This window comes from Myotis davidii, unplaced genomic scaffold, assembly GCF_000327345.1.
Source record: "Myotis davidii unplaced genomic scaffold, ASM32734v1 scaffold135, whole genome shotgun sequence".
Lineage (NCBI taxonomy): Eukaryota > Metazoa > Chordata > Mammalia > Chiroptera > Vespertilionidae > Myotis > Myotis davidii.
The window spans coordinates 3,146,085-3,161,586 of record NW_006289813.1 but is presented as its reverse complement, the minus strand read 5'-3'; the positions used below and the strand labels follow the sequence as shown (position 1 = coordinate 3,161,586).

General features: G+C 40.3%; 1 protein-coding gene across 4 annotated transcripts in view; it reads left to right on the top strand.

Moving 5' to 3' along the window:
• The window catches only part of NLN (neurolysin), a 51,183-nt gene that overhangs the window by 10,366 nt on the left and 25,315 nt on the right, over window positions 1–15,502 (top strand). For all 4 annotated transcript variants that reach the window (XM_015563056.1, XM_015563058.1, XM_015563057.1 and 1 more), the window contains exons 4-8: window positions 1,884–1,986; window positions 2,555–2,715; window positions 8,148–8,283; window positions 10,834–11,200; window positions 12,702–12,903. In XM_015563056.1, the coding sequence (XP_015418542.1) occupies window positions 1,884–1,986; window positions 2,555–2,715; window positions 8,148–8,283; window positions 10,834–11,200; window positions 12,702–12,903 (969 nt within the window). The remainder of the gene's footprint in view (window positions 1–1,883; window positions 1,987–2,554; window positions 2,716–8,147; window positions 8,284–10,833; window positions 11,201–12,701; window positions 12,904–15,502) is intronic.

Genomic DNA, 15,502 nt, shown 5'->3' with positions numbered 1-15,502 from the left:
TCAATTTGGAGTTAAATGCACTTGACCTTAGTGCCATGAACCTAATTGTTTTCTCTGAGCCCACAATAACAAACATGAAGAAAAAAATATGAATGGATGTAGGTGAATTTCTTTTTATATATTTTTTATGGATTTTTCACAGAGAGGAAGGGAGAGGGATAGAGAGTTGGAAACATCGATGGAGAGAGAAACATTGATCAGCTGCCTCCTGCACACCCCCTACAGGGGATGTGCCCACAACCAAGGTACATGCCCTTAGTCGGAATTGAACCTGGGACCTTTCAGTCCGAAGGCTGACGCTCCATCCACTGAGCCAAACCGGTCAGGGCCCACCTGATTTTTCTATTCCTCTACTCTGTCTTCACAGTTAGTGCTATGCAAAGGTGGCTCCTTTTATTTCTAAAACTAGAGGCCCTGTGCACAAAAATTCATGCACTTGGGACGGGGGTGTCCCTCAGTCTGGCCTGGCCCTCTCACAGTCCAGGAGCCCTCAGGGAAACGGGCCCAAGCCGCAGTCTGGCCTCCCTCTGCAGGAGGTGACCAGGTGGGCCAGTCAGGGGACTGGTGCAGGTGGTGATCAGCTGGCTCCACCCCCCATTGCGCCACTGCCACCTGTGGCCTCCTTCTGCAGGAGGCATTTCCAGCGGGCCAATCTGGGGATGGCGAGCGGTGGGCCCCGCCCTGTATCGGCCCGCCACCATGGCCAGTGGCTTCCCTCTGCAAGAAGGCCTACAGGAGGTGACCCTGGACTGATGGGGGAAGGCGCCAGGCAGCCCTGCCCCGAATCACCCCACCACCTGTGGCCTCCCTCTGTGGGAGGCCACCAGGCAGACGATCAGGGGATGGCGTTGCTCCATAACCCCACCTCTGGTCACTGCCACCCCCCACCCCACCCGTCCCCTCCCTCTGCCCGCTGGCATGCACCTTGGCTGGCCTGGCACCACCTGCTCACCGGCCCTGCCCCCCACGGACCCATAGTTCCACCGATCAGTCAATTTGCATATTATACCTTTATTATATAGGATGACTACAACTCTAAAGACCCCACCATCTAGAAGTACACAGAGAAGCCTCCATCAAACCTCTCCTCATGTCTTAATGGCCCAAACTGGATCACCTGCCTGATCCTGACTCCCCCATTAGTTGAGCGAATGCCAGACCTGAACCAGTCATTAGTGCAGTGCAGATGGGATTACATAGCCAGTGCAGAGATCACACCCCTGGAACTTCAGATTAAATCAGATCCGACTCAAACTCCATGACTGCTATGGCATATGGAGGAAGTGGAGGGAACTGGGGAGACAGCCAGAATGTCCAAAAATGACTGTATGTGTCAAATTTAGTGTTCATCAGAACTACTTGGAGGGCTTGTTAAAACTCTGAATGCAGGAACCCACCTCTGAGAGTTTGTGTTTCAGTAGATTTGGTGTGGGTCTCAAAAATTTGCATTTCTAACAAATTCCCAGGTGATGTTGATGCTTTTGGTCAGGGCCACGCATGGAGAGCCAGTGTGGTTTACGTAAACTTCATTATCTATCATTTCTGGAAAAGTGGGACAGATTAATAAAGTTATTTCATGTTTTTTCTTGTGGTTCCCTTCACATTGCTTCCTTTGATCTCCCACCTGATACTTTCTAGACAAATGTTAGGGCTCATAAATTACATGTGTTTGCAAATGCTCTATAAAAGTAGGACGTACTCATGGACACAACTTAGAAGAGAGCAGACAACTGTGTAATCAAGTACATCTCCAAGATGGGACTTGCTAAGGGCTGGGTACAGAAGTCAAACTTTATCTAACAGTAAAATTTACTTGACTGACGGTGATACAGAGAAACAGTTCATTTTATTGTTAACGTCCTGTATTTGTGCCTTTGTTTCAGGAAATCAAAGCAATGAAGAAAAGAATGAGTGAGCTGTGCATTGACTTCAACAAAAACCTCAATGAGGATGATACCTTCCTTATATTTTCCAAGGCTGAACTTGGTAAAATGTTGTTATTTTTCTAAACGAAATTCTGTAATTTAGGCAGATGATGTCACCTCACAATTTGGCAGGTCAACGTTACAAGACTTCTTTAAAAAATGATCCACTCTCTTCTATAGAACCCACCATCTTTTCTACAGAAAAGACCAACAAGCCATTTTTAGATTATAGGCTAATGAGAGTGTATACTGTTTCTGGAGACAGTCCTGAGAAGATTTCGTAATCTTTCTTGGTTAACAGCCTTCAGTGCCTTGAAAAATTTTTTGCCCCACAGTGTCCCCTACATTGTAACTGAAACTAGTCTCTTCTTATTCTGTTCTGGATCTTGCTTGGTTTAATTTTCCTGTTCTCCATCAAACCAGCACTGAAGCCTGTGCATATTTTGGATTAGCATCTCCTGAGACACCTGTTCTCTAACCACCACCTACATGAGATTATAAGAATTGTCATCATTTTACTTGAATTTTAATTACTCCACAAAATTCCTCGAGTTCTTAATGGCACCATGCCAATGCTAAATTAATCAATAATGAGTGGAAAACTTGATGTATGAGAGAATTTCTTGCAGGTGCTCTTCCTGATGATTTCATTGATAGTTTAGAAAAGACAGATGATGACAAGTACAAAATTACCTTAAAATATCCACACTATTTTCCTGTCATGAAGAAATGTTGTATCCCAGAAACCAGAAGGAAGATGGAAATGGCTTTTAATACAAGGTGCAAAGAGGTACTTATAAATTTTTGTCTTTGTTTATTTGTTGTTATGGAGGACTTTAAGAAAAGGGTTTGCTTTATTAACCAATGTTGAAGTCAGCTCTGAGACTAATATTCTTATTTGTGAGCATTATGCTTCCTAATTCCTCAGACCTAGAATTTTAGCTTTTTCCTTGCCCATTGACAACCTCCCTTGTCTGGCCACAGGTTAAACTATTCTAATGAAAATAGAATGGATTAAATAAACTAAAAGTTGTATTCTTCTCCCAAGTCAATAGTCCAGGGCTAGTAGGGCATCTCTCTCTCTCTTTCCTCAGCAAGTGACTTCCAAGGGCATTTCAGTTGTCATCTTCCCAATCTGTTGGAAAGAAGGAAAATAAAGTACAGTGAAAGTATCTTTGAGAAAAAGACCTAGAGCCCAGCCATTGTGACTCAGTGGTTGAGCGTCGACCTATGAACCAGGAGGTCACAGTTCGATTCCTGGTCAGAGCACATGCCCAGATTGCAGGCTCCATCCCCAATATGAAGCATGTAGGAGGCAGCCAACCAATAATTCTCTCTCATTGATGTTTCTATCTCTTGCTCCCTCTTCCTCTCTGAAATCAATAAAAATATATTAAAAAAAGAAAAGGACCTAAAAATGACAAAAATCAGTTGCACATTGCATTGACCCAAATTCCATTATATAGCTACTAGAGGCCCAGTGCACGGATTCATGCACATTGAAAGGAAATTCATTAGAGGGTGGCCAGTGGGGCGGGACTGAGCAAGACGGATTGGACATGCCCTGGAGCCAACCTCCCAAGGTCCCTCCTCCACCAGCCGCACCTGGGGGGTGCCAAGGCTCAAAGGGCATTTGCGGAGTGAGTGGGATCCCTCCAGCAGGTGGGGTTCCTCTGCCTGGCCTGCGGGTATCAGGCCAAAACCAGCAGTCTGACATCCCCTGTGGAGTCCCGGAGTGCAAGAGGATACTCTGCAAAGTTGCTGTCACTCAGCAGCTCCTGCATTGAGTGTCTGCCCCCCGGTGGTCAGCATACTGGGCAGTTGGCTAGTTGCTTAGCCTTTTATATATATAGATATCTAGCTATAAGGGAGGCTAGGAAATAGAGTCTTCAATTGGTAGCCATTTGTTCAACTGAGTGGATTCTATTACTAAAAGGAAGAATTAGAAATGGATTTTAAGAGTCAGGTGACCAGTTGCACCACAGTCTATCCAAGTAACATGAGCACATTTCCCCCATTCACCACGTGTCAGATCCCAACCAGTTATTGCCTTGAGCTCAAAGACTAAGCTCTATCCGTGATAGACAGTCCTCCCCAGTTGTAGCTTCTCATGATGTAGCAGCCAATGAAAAGGAAAACAACTTGTCTGGCCCACTCACCCAACACACACACCCAGTGGTAGAATAGGAACAGAATAACCACAATAAAAAAACTCCCACTTGGAGTAGGAGAGAATGGGATACATAGCAGGCCTTCCAACGTTCAAAAACAGTTTGGCAGGAATTATAAGGATTCTGAGTCTGGGAAGTTCCTGGCATAGCCCATTGGACTTATTTTGGGTCTCTTTTCAAGCAGGGATTCCTTTAACAATTATATCCATGGCCTCTTGTTTTACCTGCAGGGAATTCTTTAACAGTTATATCCATGGCCTCTGGTTTTACCTGCAGGGAATTCTTTATTGTTCATTACCCCCCACAACCACATTGTGGGCGGCTGCTAGCATAGATTCCTGCCGATACCAGCTCAAAGCCCAAGAGTTGCTTTAGAAATCAAATAATCATAAGCTTTTGTAGGCCAGGCTTATATCTTTGGTAATAAAATCTAATAAAAAACTTAGTAAGTTTTCTGTCTGTTTGCTTCCAATCAGATTCATGTTAAAAAATAGCTATACATGTCCTGGCTGGTTTTCTCAGGGATTAGAGCATCTGACCAAAGGGTCTAGGGTTCAATTCCCAGTGAAGGGCACGGTACCTCAGTTTCAGGTTCGATCCCCAGCATGGTTGAGTGGGGAGCAACCAATCAATATGTCTCTCTCAGATCAATGTTTCTCGCTCTCTCTCTCTCCTTCCTTCTTTTCCCTCCCTTCCACTCTGTCTGAAAATCAATGGGAAAAAATATACTCGGATGAAGATTTAAAATAATAATGATAAATAACTGTGACTTTTCTTAAACCTACCAAATGTTTTCTAATATATGGGTTCCTGTATCATGTCCCTCCTGTTCTTCCTCAATTTAATAGTGCCCGTTTCAGTGCTGAAATAGCAGGCTTGAGCAGGGAGACAGCCTTCTCAACCAAGACTCCACAGTTCAATAACTCCAAGTCTTTGCTCCTGACATTAGGATGCAGGGGAACTGGCTTTTCCAGCAACCCAAGGCCCTAGCCCAGCCGTGGGCAAACTATGGCCCGCAGGCTGGATCCGGCCCATTTGAAATGAATAAAACTAAAAAAAAAGACCGTACCCTTTTATGTAATGATGTTTACTTTGAATTTATATTAGTTCACACAAACACTCCATCCATGCTTTTGTTACGGCCCTGGCCCTCCGGTCCAGTTTAAGAACCCATTGTGGCCCTCGAGTCAAAAAGTTTGCCCACCCCTGCCCTAGACTGTGGGCCACAGGCAGAACCTCTCTCAACAAACCTCTTTTCCTTCCGTCTTGCAAACTGACCAATTCTCACTTAAGCACATCTTTCTCATGTAATTTCCATAAAAGCAAAAAATACCAGCAAACACACAACAACGTTATTAGTTTTCCCAAACAATTCCCCTCTCTAAGACTCAGTAGGTATTTGGCCTACGTTCCAAATTACAGCACGCAACAGTTTTAACAAATGGGACCTCTGGTGTAATGAGGAATACCAGCTTCCCAGCCTGCGGTGTCTGTGTGCTCATCCTCACCTTCCACTCCTGTACATTTTTTCATTTTGTTTTAGCAGCACTCTATTCCTAATGTCAGTCCTCGGGATGTTAGGGTATAGTTTCAGCAACTGTACAAGAGTCCAGCAAAAGCACAGAGACTCAAATAAAAGTTACTTCTCTTCAGAAAGCATTAATGGTTACCGGGGCTGGGGAGCCTGGGGCGTTATTTCTTAATGGTTACCAAGTTTCTCTGTGGGGTGTTGGGTACGTTTTGGAAGCAGATAGTGGTAATGGCTGCACAGCAGTCTGAATGGAATTAGTGCCACTGAATTATACACTTAAAAATGGTTAAAATGGCATATTTTATGTTACATATTTGACCACATTTTTTTTTAAAGGTTTATTTCTCTTAGAACTAACAGTACAGAGGTGAGTGGTCCAGAGCTGGAGGACAGCTCTGCCATCCTCAGTATGTGGCCTTCAGGGTCATTGTTGCGGTCTTCAGTTCACAGCTAGCAAGACAAGCATCTACAAAGAGATGACCCAGAAACTTCAATCATCACCTCATTCATATTCCACTGTCCTACAACCAGCTTTAAGGAAGTCTGGGAAAAGTAGTCAGGTGACCTATGTGTCTGGCAAAAACTCAGAGAATTCTAGTGTCATAGGTTTGCCATCACTGCACTAGGAGGAAGAGTGGGGGAATAGATATTGGGAAGAAATTGGCAGTGTTAATTTTAGAACTTGGAGAATTATGCCATGTGTTTCTCTTATTGATGTTTCCATTCCAATTTTAAAATAAGGGGAATTTAACATAATTATGTAGTATCGGCTCTTGTACCAGGCACTTTTCTATATACTTTACATATATTTTCATTAGACTCTTCATTGCACCCTGTGATTTAGCTGCTTTCATTATATGTACTTATATGTGTTTTAACAGATAAGAAAACTGAGGCTTAGAAAGTAACTTAAGGGACTTGTCAACAGTCAGACAACTAGTAAGTGGTGGAGCGAAATTTGGAATCTAGATAGACTGCTGTGGCGTGTGATCTTCCTTAGAAGCACGTCTATTAAAAAATTGCTCATTTAATCATTGGGAGTAGTAGTTCTTTGACTTCAATGTCTATTTACTTTTTCTTTTATTGTTTAAAAATGTTACGCTAAATGAAGTAAGCCAGACACAAAAGGACAAATATTGTATGATTCCACTTACATGAGGTTCCTAGAGTAGTCAAATTCATAGAGACAAAAAGTAGAATGATGGATGCCAGGGGCTGGGGGTATAGGGAATGGGGATTAGGATTTAATAGATTCAAAGTTTTAGTTGGGAAACATGTAAAAGCCTGGAGATAAGACTATCATTATTTGTATTCTTAATACAAATATAATATAGAAAATGTTTGTAATAATTTGAGAAAAATCCCTGAAATATTTTTAAGTGTAGAGTTCTGTGGCATTAAATATATTCACGATGTTGTACAACCAGCACCACCATACACCCTCAAGTTTTATCCATGTTTTAGCATGTGTCAAAAGCTCTTTTTAAGGCTGAATCATATTTTATTGTATGTATATGCCACATTTTCCTTATCCGTTTATCCATTGCTGGACATTCGGGTTGCTTCCACCACTTAGCTGTTATTCACATAATGCTGTAGTGAACATTGTAGGACAAATACCTGTTTGAGTCCTTGTTTCCACTTTTTTGGGATCTATGCCCACAAGTGGAATTGCTGGAACATATAGTAATTCTCTGTTTAAATTTTTTTTTTGAGGAATCCCAGTACTGTTTTCCACAGCAGCTGCACCTTGACATTCCCATCAGTAATGCACAGATTTCAAATTTTCCTCATCCTCGTCAACACTTATTATTTTCTGGTGGGTTTTTTTTTAATAATAGTCAGACTATCATTAAAAAATAGGCTATTAGTATGGCTAAATTTTGTGTTACATATATGCTACCATAATGAAAAAACAACGTAGGTATCAATATGTGGTACAGGCTTCACTCTTGTCCTTAAGAATACATTTTCACTCTAAGTTTACAGTACCTAAAATTTTGTTAAGACCTCATAACTAGCCGAAACCGGTTTGGCTCAGTGGGTAGAGCGTCGGCCTGCGGACTGAAAGGTCCCAGGTTCGATTCCGGTCGGGGGCATGTACCTTGGTTGCAGGCACATCCCCAGTAGGTGTGCAGGAGGCAGCTGATCGATGTTTCTCTCTCATCGATGTTTCTAACTCTCTCTCTCCCTTCCTCTCTGTAAAAAATCAATAAAATATATTTTTTTTAAAAAAAGACCTCATAACTAAAAACAAACAAACAAACAAAAAAACCAACAATCTCATAACTAGGTTGAAAAAGTCCGTTAATTCAGAAATACAGTTGGATCGGGAATTTTAAATAAACTCTAACACTGAAATGAAATAACTTATTAGAAGTTGAGATGGTCTAAAAATATTTGACACTTTTACCAACCTGAAAATAAATATAATAACTCTTTCAGTGCTTTGGATCCAATTAATTATTTTTATTCAATTAATTTTTAATGTTTGTTTTTGTTGTTATTGTTTATTACTAGGAAAACACCAAAATTCTACAGCAGCTACTCCCACTGCGGGCCAAAGTCGCCAAGCTACTCGGCTATAGCACACATGCTGACTTTGTCCTTGAAATGAACACTGCGAAGAGCACAAGCCGTGTAACAGCCTTCCTAGGTTAGGTCTCTTTAACTTATTTATTAGTTCTGTAATTCCATTTCTGTGACTGTTTTGCTGCATGATACCCACTTGACAGAGAGCCCTTAGCCTAGCCATGGGCAAACTATGGCCCACGGGCCGGATCCGGCCCGTTTGAAATGAATAAAACTAAAAAAAAAAAAGACCGTACCCTTTTATGTAATGATGTTTACTTTGAATTTATATTAGTTCACACAAACACTCCATCCATGCTTTTGTTCCGGCCCTCCGGTCCAGTTTAAGAACCCATTGTGGCCCTCGAGTCAAAAAGTTTGCCCACCCCTGCCTTAGACTCTAATATGCTTTTGAGGACATTCTATTTTTTATTCATTCAAGAGAAACTTATTGATCACCTACTATATATTAGATACTGTGTTTGATTCTAAGGGTTTCCCATTGTTTATATTACTAAGGTAGTCCTTGCTTCATTCTGTATTGTGTCTTGATTGGGATTTTTATACTAATGTCTAACAAAACATCTAGGGTCCTAACAGCAAATATTAGCTTATTGGCTTTGTTTGCTACTATTTGGTGATTATAGTTATAGTGTAGCTAATTATGAGCTTATATGAAATAAGCTGACAAATGTGACATAAATAAAACATTATAATCCAAAAAAATAAACATTTTATAGTCTAGAAGCCACTTACTATATACAAAAGCAATATAAATATGCATCAAAACTATTATCTAATAACTATATTCACATTTATTTAAAACCACTTTCACTAAACTTTTTAAAACCATGATTCTTATGTCCATGATATTGAGTCACTGGTACTCTATCACTCTTGCCCATCTCTATCTCAACCAAGGTGTCACTACTACAAGAGTCACTCTGTTTATCTCTCTCATTGTAGTGAAAGTGGTTGAATAACAACCAAGGTATAAACACTGATTTTTATTGCAATAAAAATCAGTGTTATACCTTTTTAACTTTCCTCATTGACCTGTTTCAGACTTTATTCACCTTTAACAACTAGTCAAAGTATGTAGTCTGTTACTTTGGTATTTTTTTATTAGCTAATTGAGTTAGAAATTACTAATAATGCCTTAAAATAAGCCTTCAGCCCAAGATTTACTTCTCTATGTCCTAAATGGCCATACCTGGCATTACTAATGTATATGCTGGCATCAGATATGACTTGTAGCAGATGCACCATAAATGGTAGTTATTTGTTATTATATAATTGATTTATTCATCCATGAGACATTTAGGAAATCACTATTCTGCATTAGGCAGTATTCTAAATGGTAAACCATAAAAAGGAATAAAACGAGGTTCTTTTCTCAGTGAGTTTTCCCTGAGTGGAAATAACAGAGATGTGAATAAGTAATTGCCATATATTCTGATGTATGTTGTACAGAAAATGACTCAAGGAGTTAACACTTTTGATGAAAATGCTTTCTTAGTTGTAACTGCACATACTGAAAAATTTCCTTAAGAACTACCTGATTAACTTAATTTCTTTAAAGTCATTTCCCTCTCATTTAAAATTGGCATATGTCCATCTGGGTTGTCCTCTTGCTACCTGTACTTTCATATTCTCTGGCAGGCCCACTCAGAATTATCTCATGTATCTTCTAGGCATTTCCTTCTTTCTCTTCACCTCATTCCTCAGGCTCTTGTCTTCACCTCACAATTTCCATGTCCCTTACAGAGCCAAACACGTTTATCTTATATATGTAACAGATTGTGAGGAATTAATACATAAATATAGCATATTCATTGAGCCAAATACAGTAAAATAGTCCAAAATAGACTACAGTATATAAATTGTGGTATCCATCTAAAACGTGGAATTACTGTGTCCAAAGAGTCCTTCTTCATAGGAATTGGGTAGTGAAACATACTAAACCCATGGCCATCAAAGGCATTGAGCAATTTTTAGTAATACTAGTCACGGGTTACATTTGATTTATTTTCCCTGCCTTTCTGAGAAGCCTAATCTTCTTGAAGAATAATCATGTATATGAGTTTAGTTTCACTATTCCTTTTTCCCCTGAATTAGAAAATTTGTGAGTCAGAGTTCCCTGAGATAAACTTCAGTTTTGTTTATGCCGTGAGGAAGTCATGGCCTAGTTTGGGTGGTGCTAAAAGAAAAAGGGCTGTAGCTGGTTTGGCTCAGTGGATAGAGCATCGGCCTGCAGACTGAAGGGTCCCAGGTTCGATTCCGGTCCGGGGCATGTACCTTGGTTGCGGGCACATCCCCAGTGGGAGGTGTGTAGGAGGCAGTTGATTGATGTTTCTCTCTCATCGATGTTTGACTATCTCTCTCCCTTCCTCTCTGTAAAAAAATCAATAAAATATATTTTTTAAAAAAATAAAAGAAAAAGGGGTGAGGACACATAACATAAATTACCTTAAAGAGAACAATAGTGCTGTCATAATAGAGTCTGCTTTCTTTTCCTTCCCTTCCTCACCCCCACTCTCCCTCTGTAGAAAGCACCATGCTGAAGCACAGGTATGTATGAACATGCTTGCTCCTAAGAGCAATAGATCATTGACTTTTCCCCCTTCCCTTACAGATGATTTAAGCCAGAAATTAGAACCTTTGGGTGAGGCAGAACGAGAGTTTATTTTGAATTTGAAGAAAAAGGAATGTGAGGAGAGAGGTTTTGAATATGATGGGAAAATCAATGCCTGGGATCTGCATTACTACATGACTCAAACAGAAGAACTCAAGTACTCCATAGACCAAGAGATCCTCAAGGAATACTTCCCAATTGAGGTGGTCACCGAAGGCTTGCTCAATATATACCAGGAGTTGTTGGGACTCTCATTCGAGCAAGTGGCAGGTGCTCATGTGTGGAATAAAAACGTTACACTCTACACTGTGAAGGACAAAGCCACAGGAGAAGTATTGGGACAGTTCTACTTGGACCTCTATCCAAGGTACTGATGACCATATTGTTGGAAGAGACTTTAGGGATTCAACTCCTATCCAGATTATCACTATTGTCTTCCGTAGATCTCTTGTGTGGTTTTAGTAAAGGGAATAAAGATGTGGGCTCTGAAGCCAGAAGGTCTGGCTCCATTCCCTGATAGACAGGTTCTTAATGTTTCTGTGCCTTAGTTTCGTAACCAATATTACAGGTCCTATAAAATGGGAATACTAATCCAGGTTTTTTTTTAAGTTGCTTGAAGTTTCCTTCCTCTCTCTCCTTGGGGGCACCTGTCTTAGATTGTATGTTAGTTGATTGCCATTCAACCTCTGCTTTCTGAAGGATTCAAGAAAAGGTGTGATTTGCAGATTGTCCCGCATGTTATTGTTGTAAGGATAGGAGCAGTAAATGCCCTTTCCAGCAATAAATGCCCTTTATACATTGTAACAGGTAGCTGGAAAAAGATAAGTGTGTGTTTTTTAAAACCTCAATAGCATCAGCAGAAAAAAAACCCAAGAGGAATGAGTCACCAAGAAAAGTTAATACAGAAAAATACATACAAATAAAATTAAAAATTTCACCCAAACCTGACAGTCCTGTTAGCCTCCTAGCAAAAAAAGAAAAACAAAAAAGAAAGAGGAGGAGAAGGAGGAAAAAACCTGGTCCTAGAATAAAGTCTAATAGCCATTAGCTTTTGGAGAGATCCTCACTGACAACTTATTGTCTAAGAATAGTCAACTTTATAGTATAATTCATGCTTTTCCCCAGGCTAACAAAAAGCATTCTATTTCAAAAAGACTTGTGAAGTTTATCAAGGGAGTTCATTTAATTGTGAACACTGATTCTTCCTTCCCTCCTTGAATAAAACGAACAATCTTACTGTATGGAATTTGGTTTTTATCAATTCTATTTTTAAAGGAAAACTACCTCATAAATCAAACTGTACCTTGTAGCTCAGATTTCTTCAACACTATTTAGTGTTTAATGACTCCATTTTTTATTGCATTTATTGGGATGACATTGGTTAATAAATTGTGACTCCGTCTTCGAAGATGAAAAGCATGAGCTCATTAAAATAAGTTGGACATGTAATCGGGGGGTGAACACAGAATACAATATACAGATGATGTGTTATAGAATTGTTCGCCTGAAACCTATATAATTTTATTAACCAATGTCACCCCAATAAATTCCATAAAATAAGCAAACAGATAAAATAAGTTGGACATTCAGCCATACACTATATATTCTTAGTTCTGATATTAAGATTTTTCAACAAAAGAAACCTTGGAATAATAACTCATATGACGTGATAGTTGGGTTTTTGTATGTTTAGTTTTAGTTTTTCCATTTGAATACAATGTTGATCTCCTTTCTAAAAGGTGAATTAAATGTTTTGAAGCCTCTTCTACCAAATATGTATCAAATATGACTTAATGACTGAGAGAGGCCAGGGCAATCTTGTTAGAGAACGGCATTCATCTCTCATAGATTGCACTTCTGGTTCCCAGGGAAGGGAAGTACAACCATGCGGCGTGCTTTGGTCTCCAGCCTGGCTGCCTCCTCCCCGACGGGAGCCGCATGATGTCGGTGGCAGCCCTTGTGGTGAACTTCTCACAGCCCCTCGCAGGTCGTCCCTCCCTCCTGAGGCACGATGAGGTGAGGACTTACTTCCATGAATTCGGTCATGTCATGCATCAGATTTGTGCCCAGGTGAGTGCCAAATGCTTTTTCAAATGTTTTTTCTCACTGCAGTTGGGTTGCTCCCCTTAACATGGTTTTTCAGAAGCTGAACATGGTCAAGAATTTCTCAGGCCTCTTGCAAAAATACAAAATCTTTCTGATTGGGTCTGTTTCACAGCATATTTTTTCTTGGACGTGGACTCACTGATGAAAGCGTTCACTGAATACCAGATACTCTGCTTGTGGTTTTCAACCGTCTCAAACTCTTTGCTCCTTTTTAAATAATAAGTATTTTGTAATACCTTTCTTTACTAGCCTCAAATTAAAATCATAGATCATGTAGTATAACCATGAGGAGACTTTGCCAGAGAGGGGTGTGTGTGTGTGTGTGTGTGTGTGTGTGTGTGTGTGTGATGGATTGCAACTGACTTTTCTTTCTTTCTAAAAATGAAAATTACCCTTACTTTCAACTTGATAATGCAGTCCAGTAAACTAGGCCAATACTGTCCTAGAATAAACCAATATAAACTTGCTGATAATTTCACTGTTATTGACATATGAAAACTTCTAGTTCAGTTGTTCAATTTAACAGTTTAAAAAGCTGATGTCGCCAAAACCGGTTTGGCTCAGTGGATAGAGCGTTGGCCTGCGGACTGAAGGGTCCCGGGTTCGATTCCGGTCAAGGGCATGTGCCTTGGTTGCGGGCACATCCCCAGTGGGAGATGTGCAGGAGGCAGCTGATCGATGCCTCTCTCTCATCGATGTTTCTAACTCTCTGTCTCTCTCCCTTCCTCTCTGTAAAAGATCAATAAAATATATTTAAAAAAAAAAAAAAAAGCTGATGTTGGAGCATTTGAGATCTTTCTTCCCAGCATAAATTTTCAGTTTGGCTCAAATAAACTCATAAAATAACATAAAAAACAGATGTTAACAGAAATGGAGGGACAGTTTTCCAATTTGAAATCTCTATATAGTTCTAAAGGAAAACTTCTAAAATATATATATACACATATATTTGAACATAATAAAAGTTCATTATTAGGGATACACACACACACACACACACACATTATTGATTTTAGAGAGGAAGGGAGAGGGAGAGAGATAGAAACATAAACAATGAGAGAGAATCATTGATCGGCTGCCTCTCACATGCCTCACACTGGGGATTGAGTCCTCTTGCCCCCCCCCTAATGGGGATCAAGCCCACAACCCGGGCATGTGCCCTGATGGGGAATTGAACCGTGATCTCCTGGTTCAGAGGTCGATGCAAAACCACTGAGCCACACCAGCCAGGATCTAAAAGGAAAACTTTTAAAAATAATTATAAGAATAGTTTTAGCCCTGACCGGTTTGGCTCAGTGGATGGAGCGTCTGCCTGCGGACTCAGGGGTCCCGGGTTCGATTCCGGTCAAGGGCATGTGCCTTGGTTGTGGGCGCATCCCCAGTGGGGAGTGTGCAGGAGGCAGCTCATCGATGTTTCTAACTCTCTATCCCTCTCCCTTCCTCTCTGCAAAGAATCAATAAAGTATATTTTAAAATAATAATAATAATAATAGTTTTAGATCTATAGAAAAGTTGCAAAGATGGTACAGAAATTGCCCAAGTGCCCTTTACCCTGATTCTCCTACTGTTAACATCTTACCTTACTATATAGTACATGTGTCACAACCAGGAAGCCAACATTGATACATCACACTTAACTAAACCTCACACTTTATTTGAATTTTACTAGTTTTCCCTAATAGCCTTTCTCCATAGAATTTTTATAATTGATGTAATGTCCTCAGTAAAAGAAAGATTTTTTAAATGGCTTTTAAATGGTAATGCCTTAGCATGGCTATGTACTAAGACATACTGAAGTATTCATGGGTTTGCGCTATATGTGAATAACCCTGAATCCAACAGCAAAAACTGCAGATTGACCTAGGGTTTGTGCTGTCAGCTGGAGTCGAAAAATGGTATTGCCATTGTCTTAGTTCATGTTGCTATAACAATACCTAGACCAGGTAGCTTATAAACAACAGAAATTTCTCATACTTCTGGAGTCTGAAAGTCCCAGGATCAAGATGTCTGGTTCATAGATGGTGCCTTCTCACTGGGTCCTCACATGGTGGAAAGGGTGAGGATCTCTGTGGTCCTACTTTATAAAGACACTAATCCAGTGCATGAGGGTTCCACCTTCATGAACTACTCACCTCCCAAAAGCTCCACCTACTATCATCGCATTGAGGGTTAGGTTTCAACATATTGATTTGGAGAGGGAACAAACATTTAGTCTGTAGCACCAAAGGTGACGTGATTTCCCAAAACGGTGAACACCTCTTAGGAAAATTCCAAATGAAAAAGAAGTCTTACTTTGATTTACAGAGTTGATCCCAGTAGTTGGTACTTTGGAAATTAAAATTGTATAAAAAGGACTTTGCGGACTTACTCTGGAGAAACTAAGATGGCGGCATAGATAAACACCGGGAAATTGCTGCTCCCACAACAATTGAAAAATACAACAAAAACACAAAACAGACATCATCCAGAACTACAGGAAGGCTGGCTGAGTGTAAATTCTACAACTAGAAGGAAAGAAAAGCACACTGAGAGCCAGAGGAGCTGCGGAAGTAAAGTGCAGAGG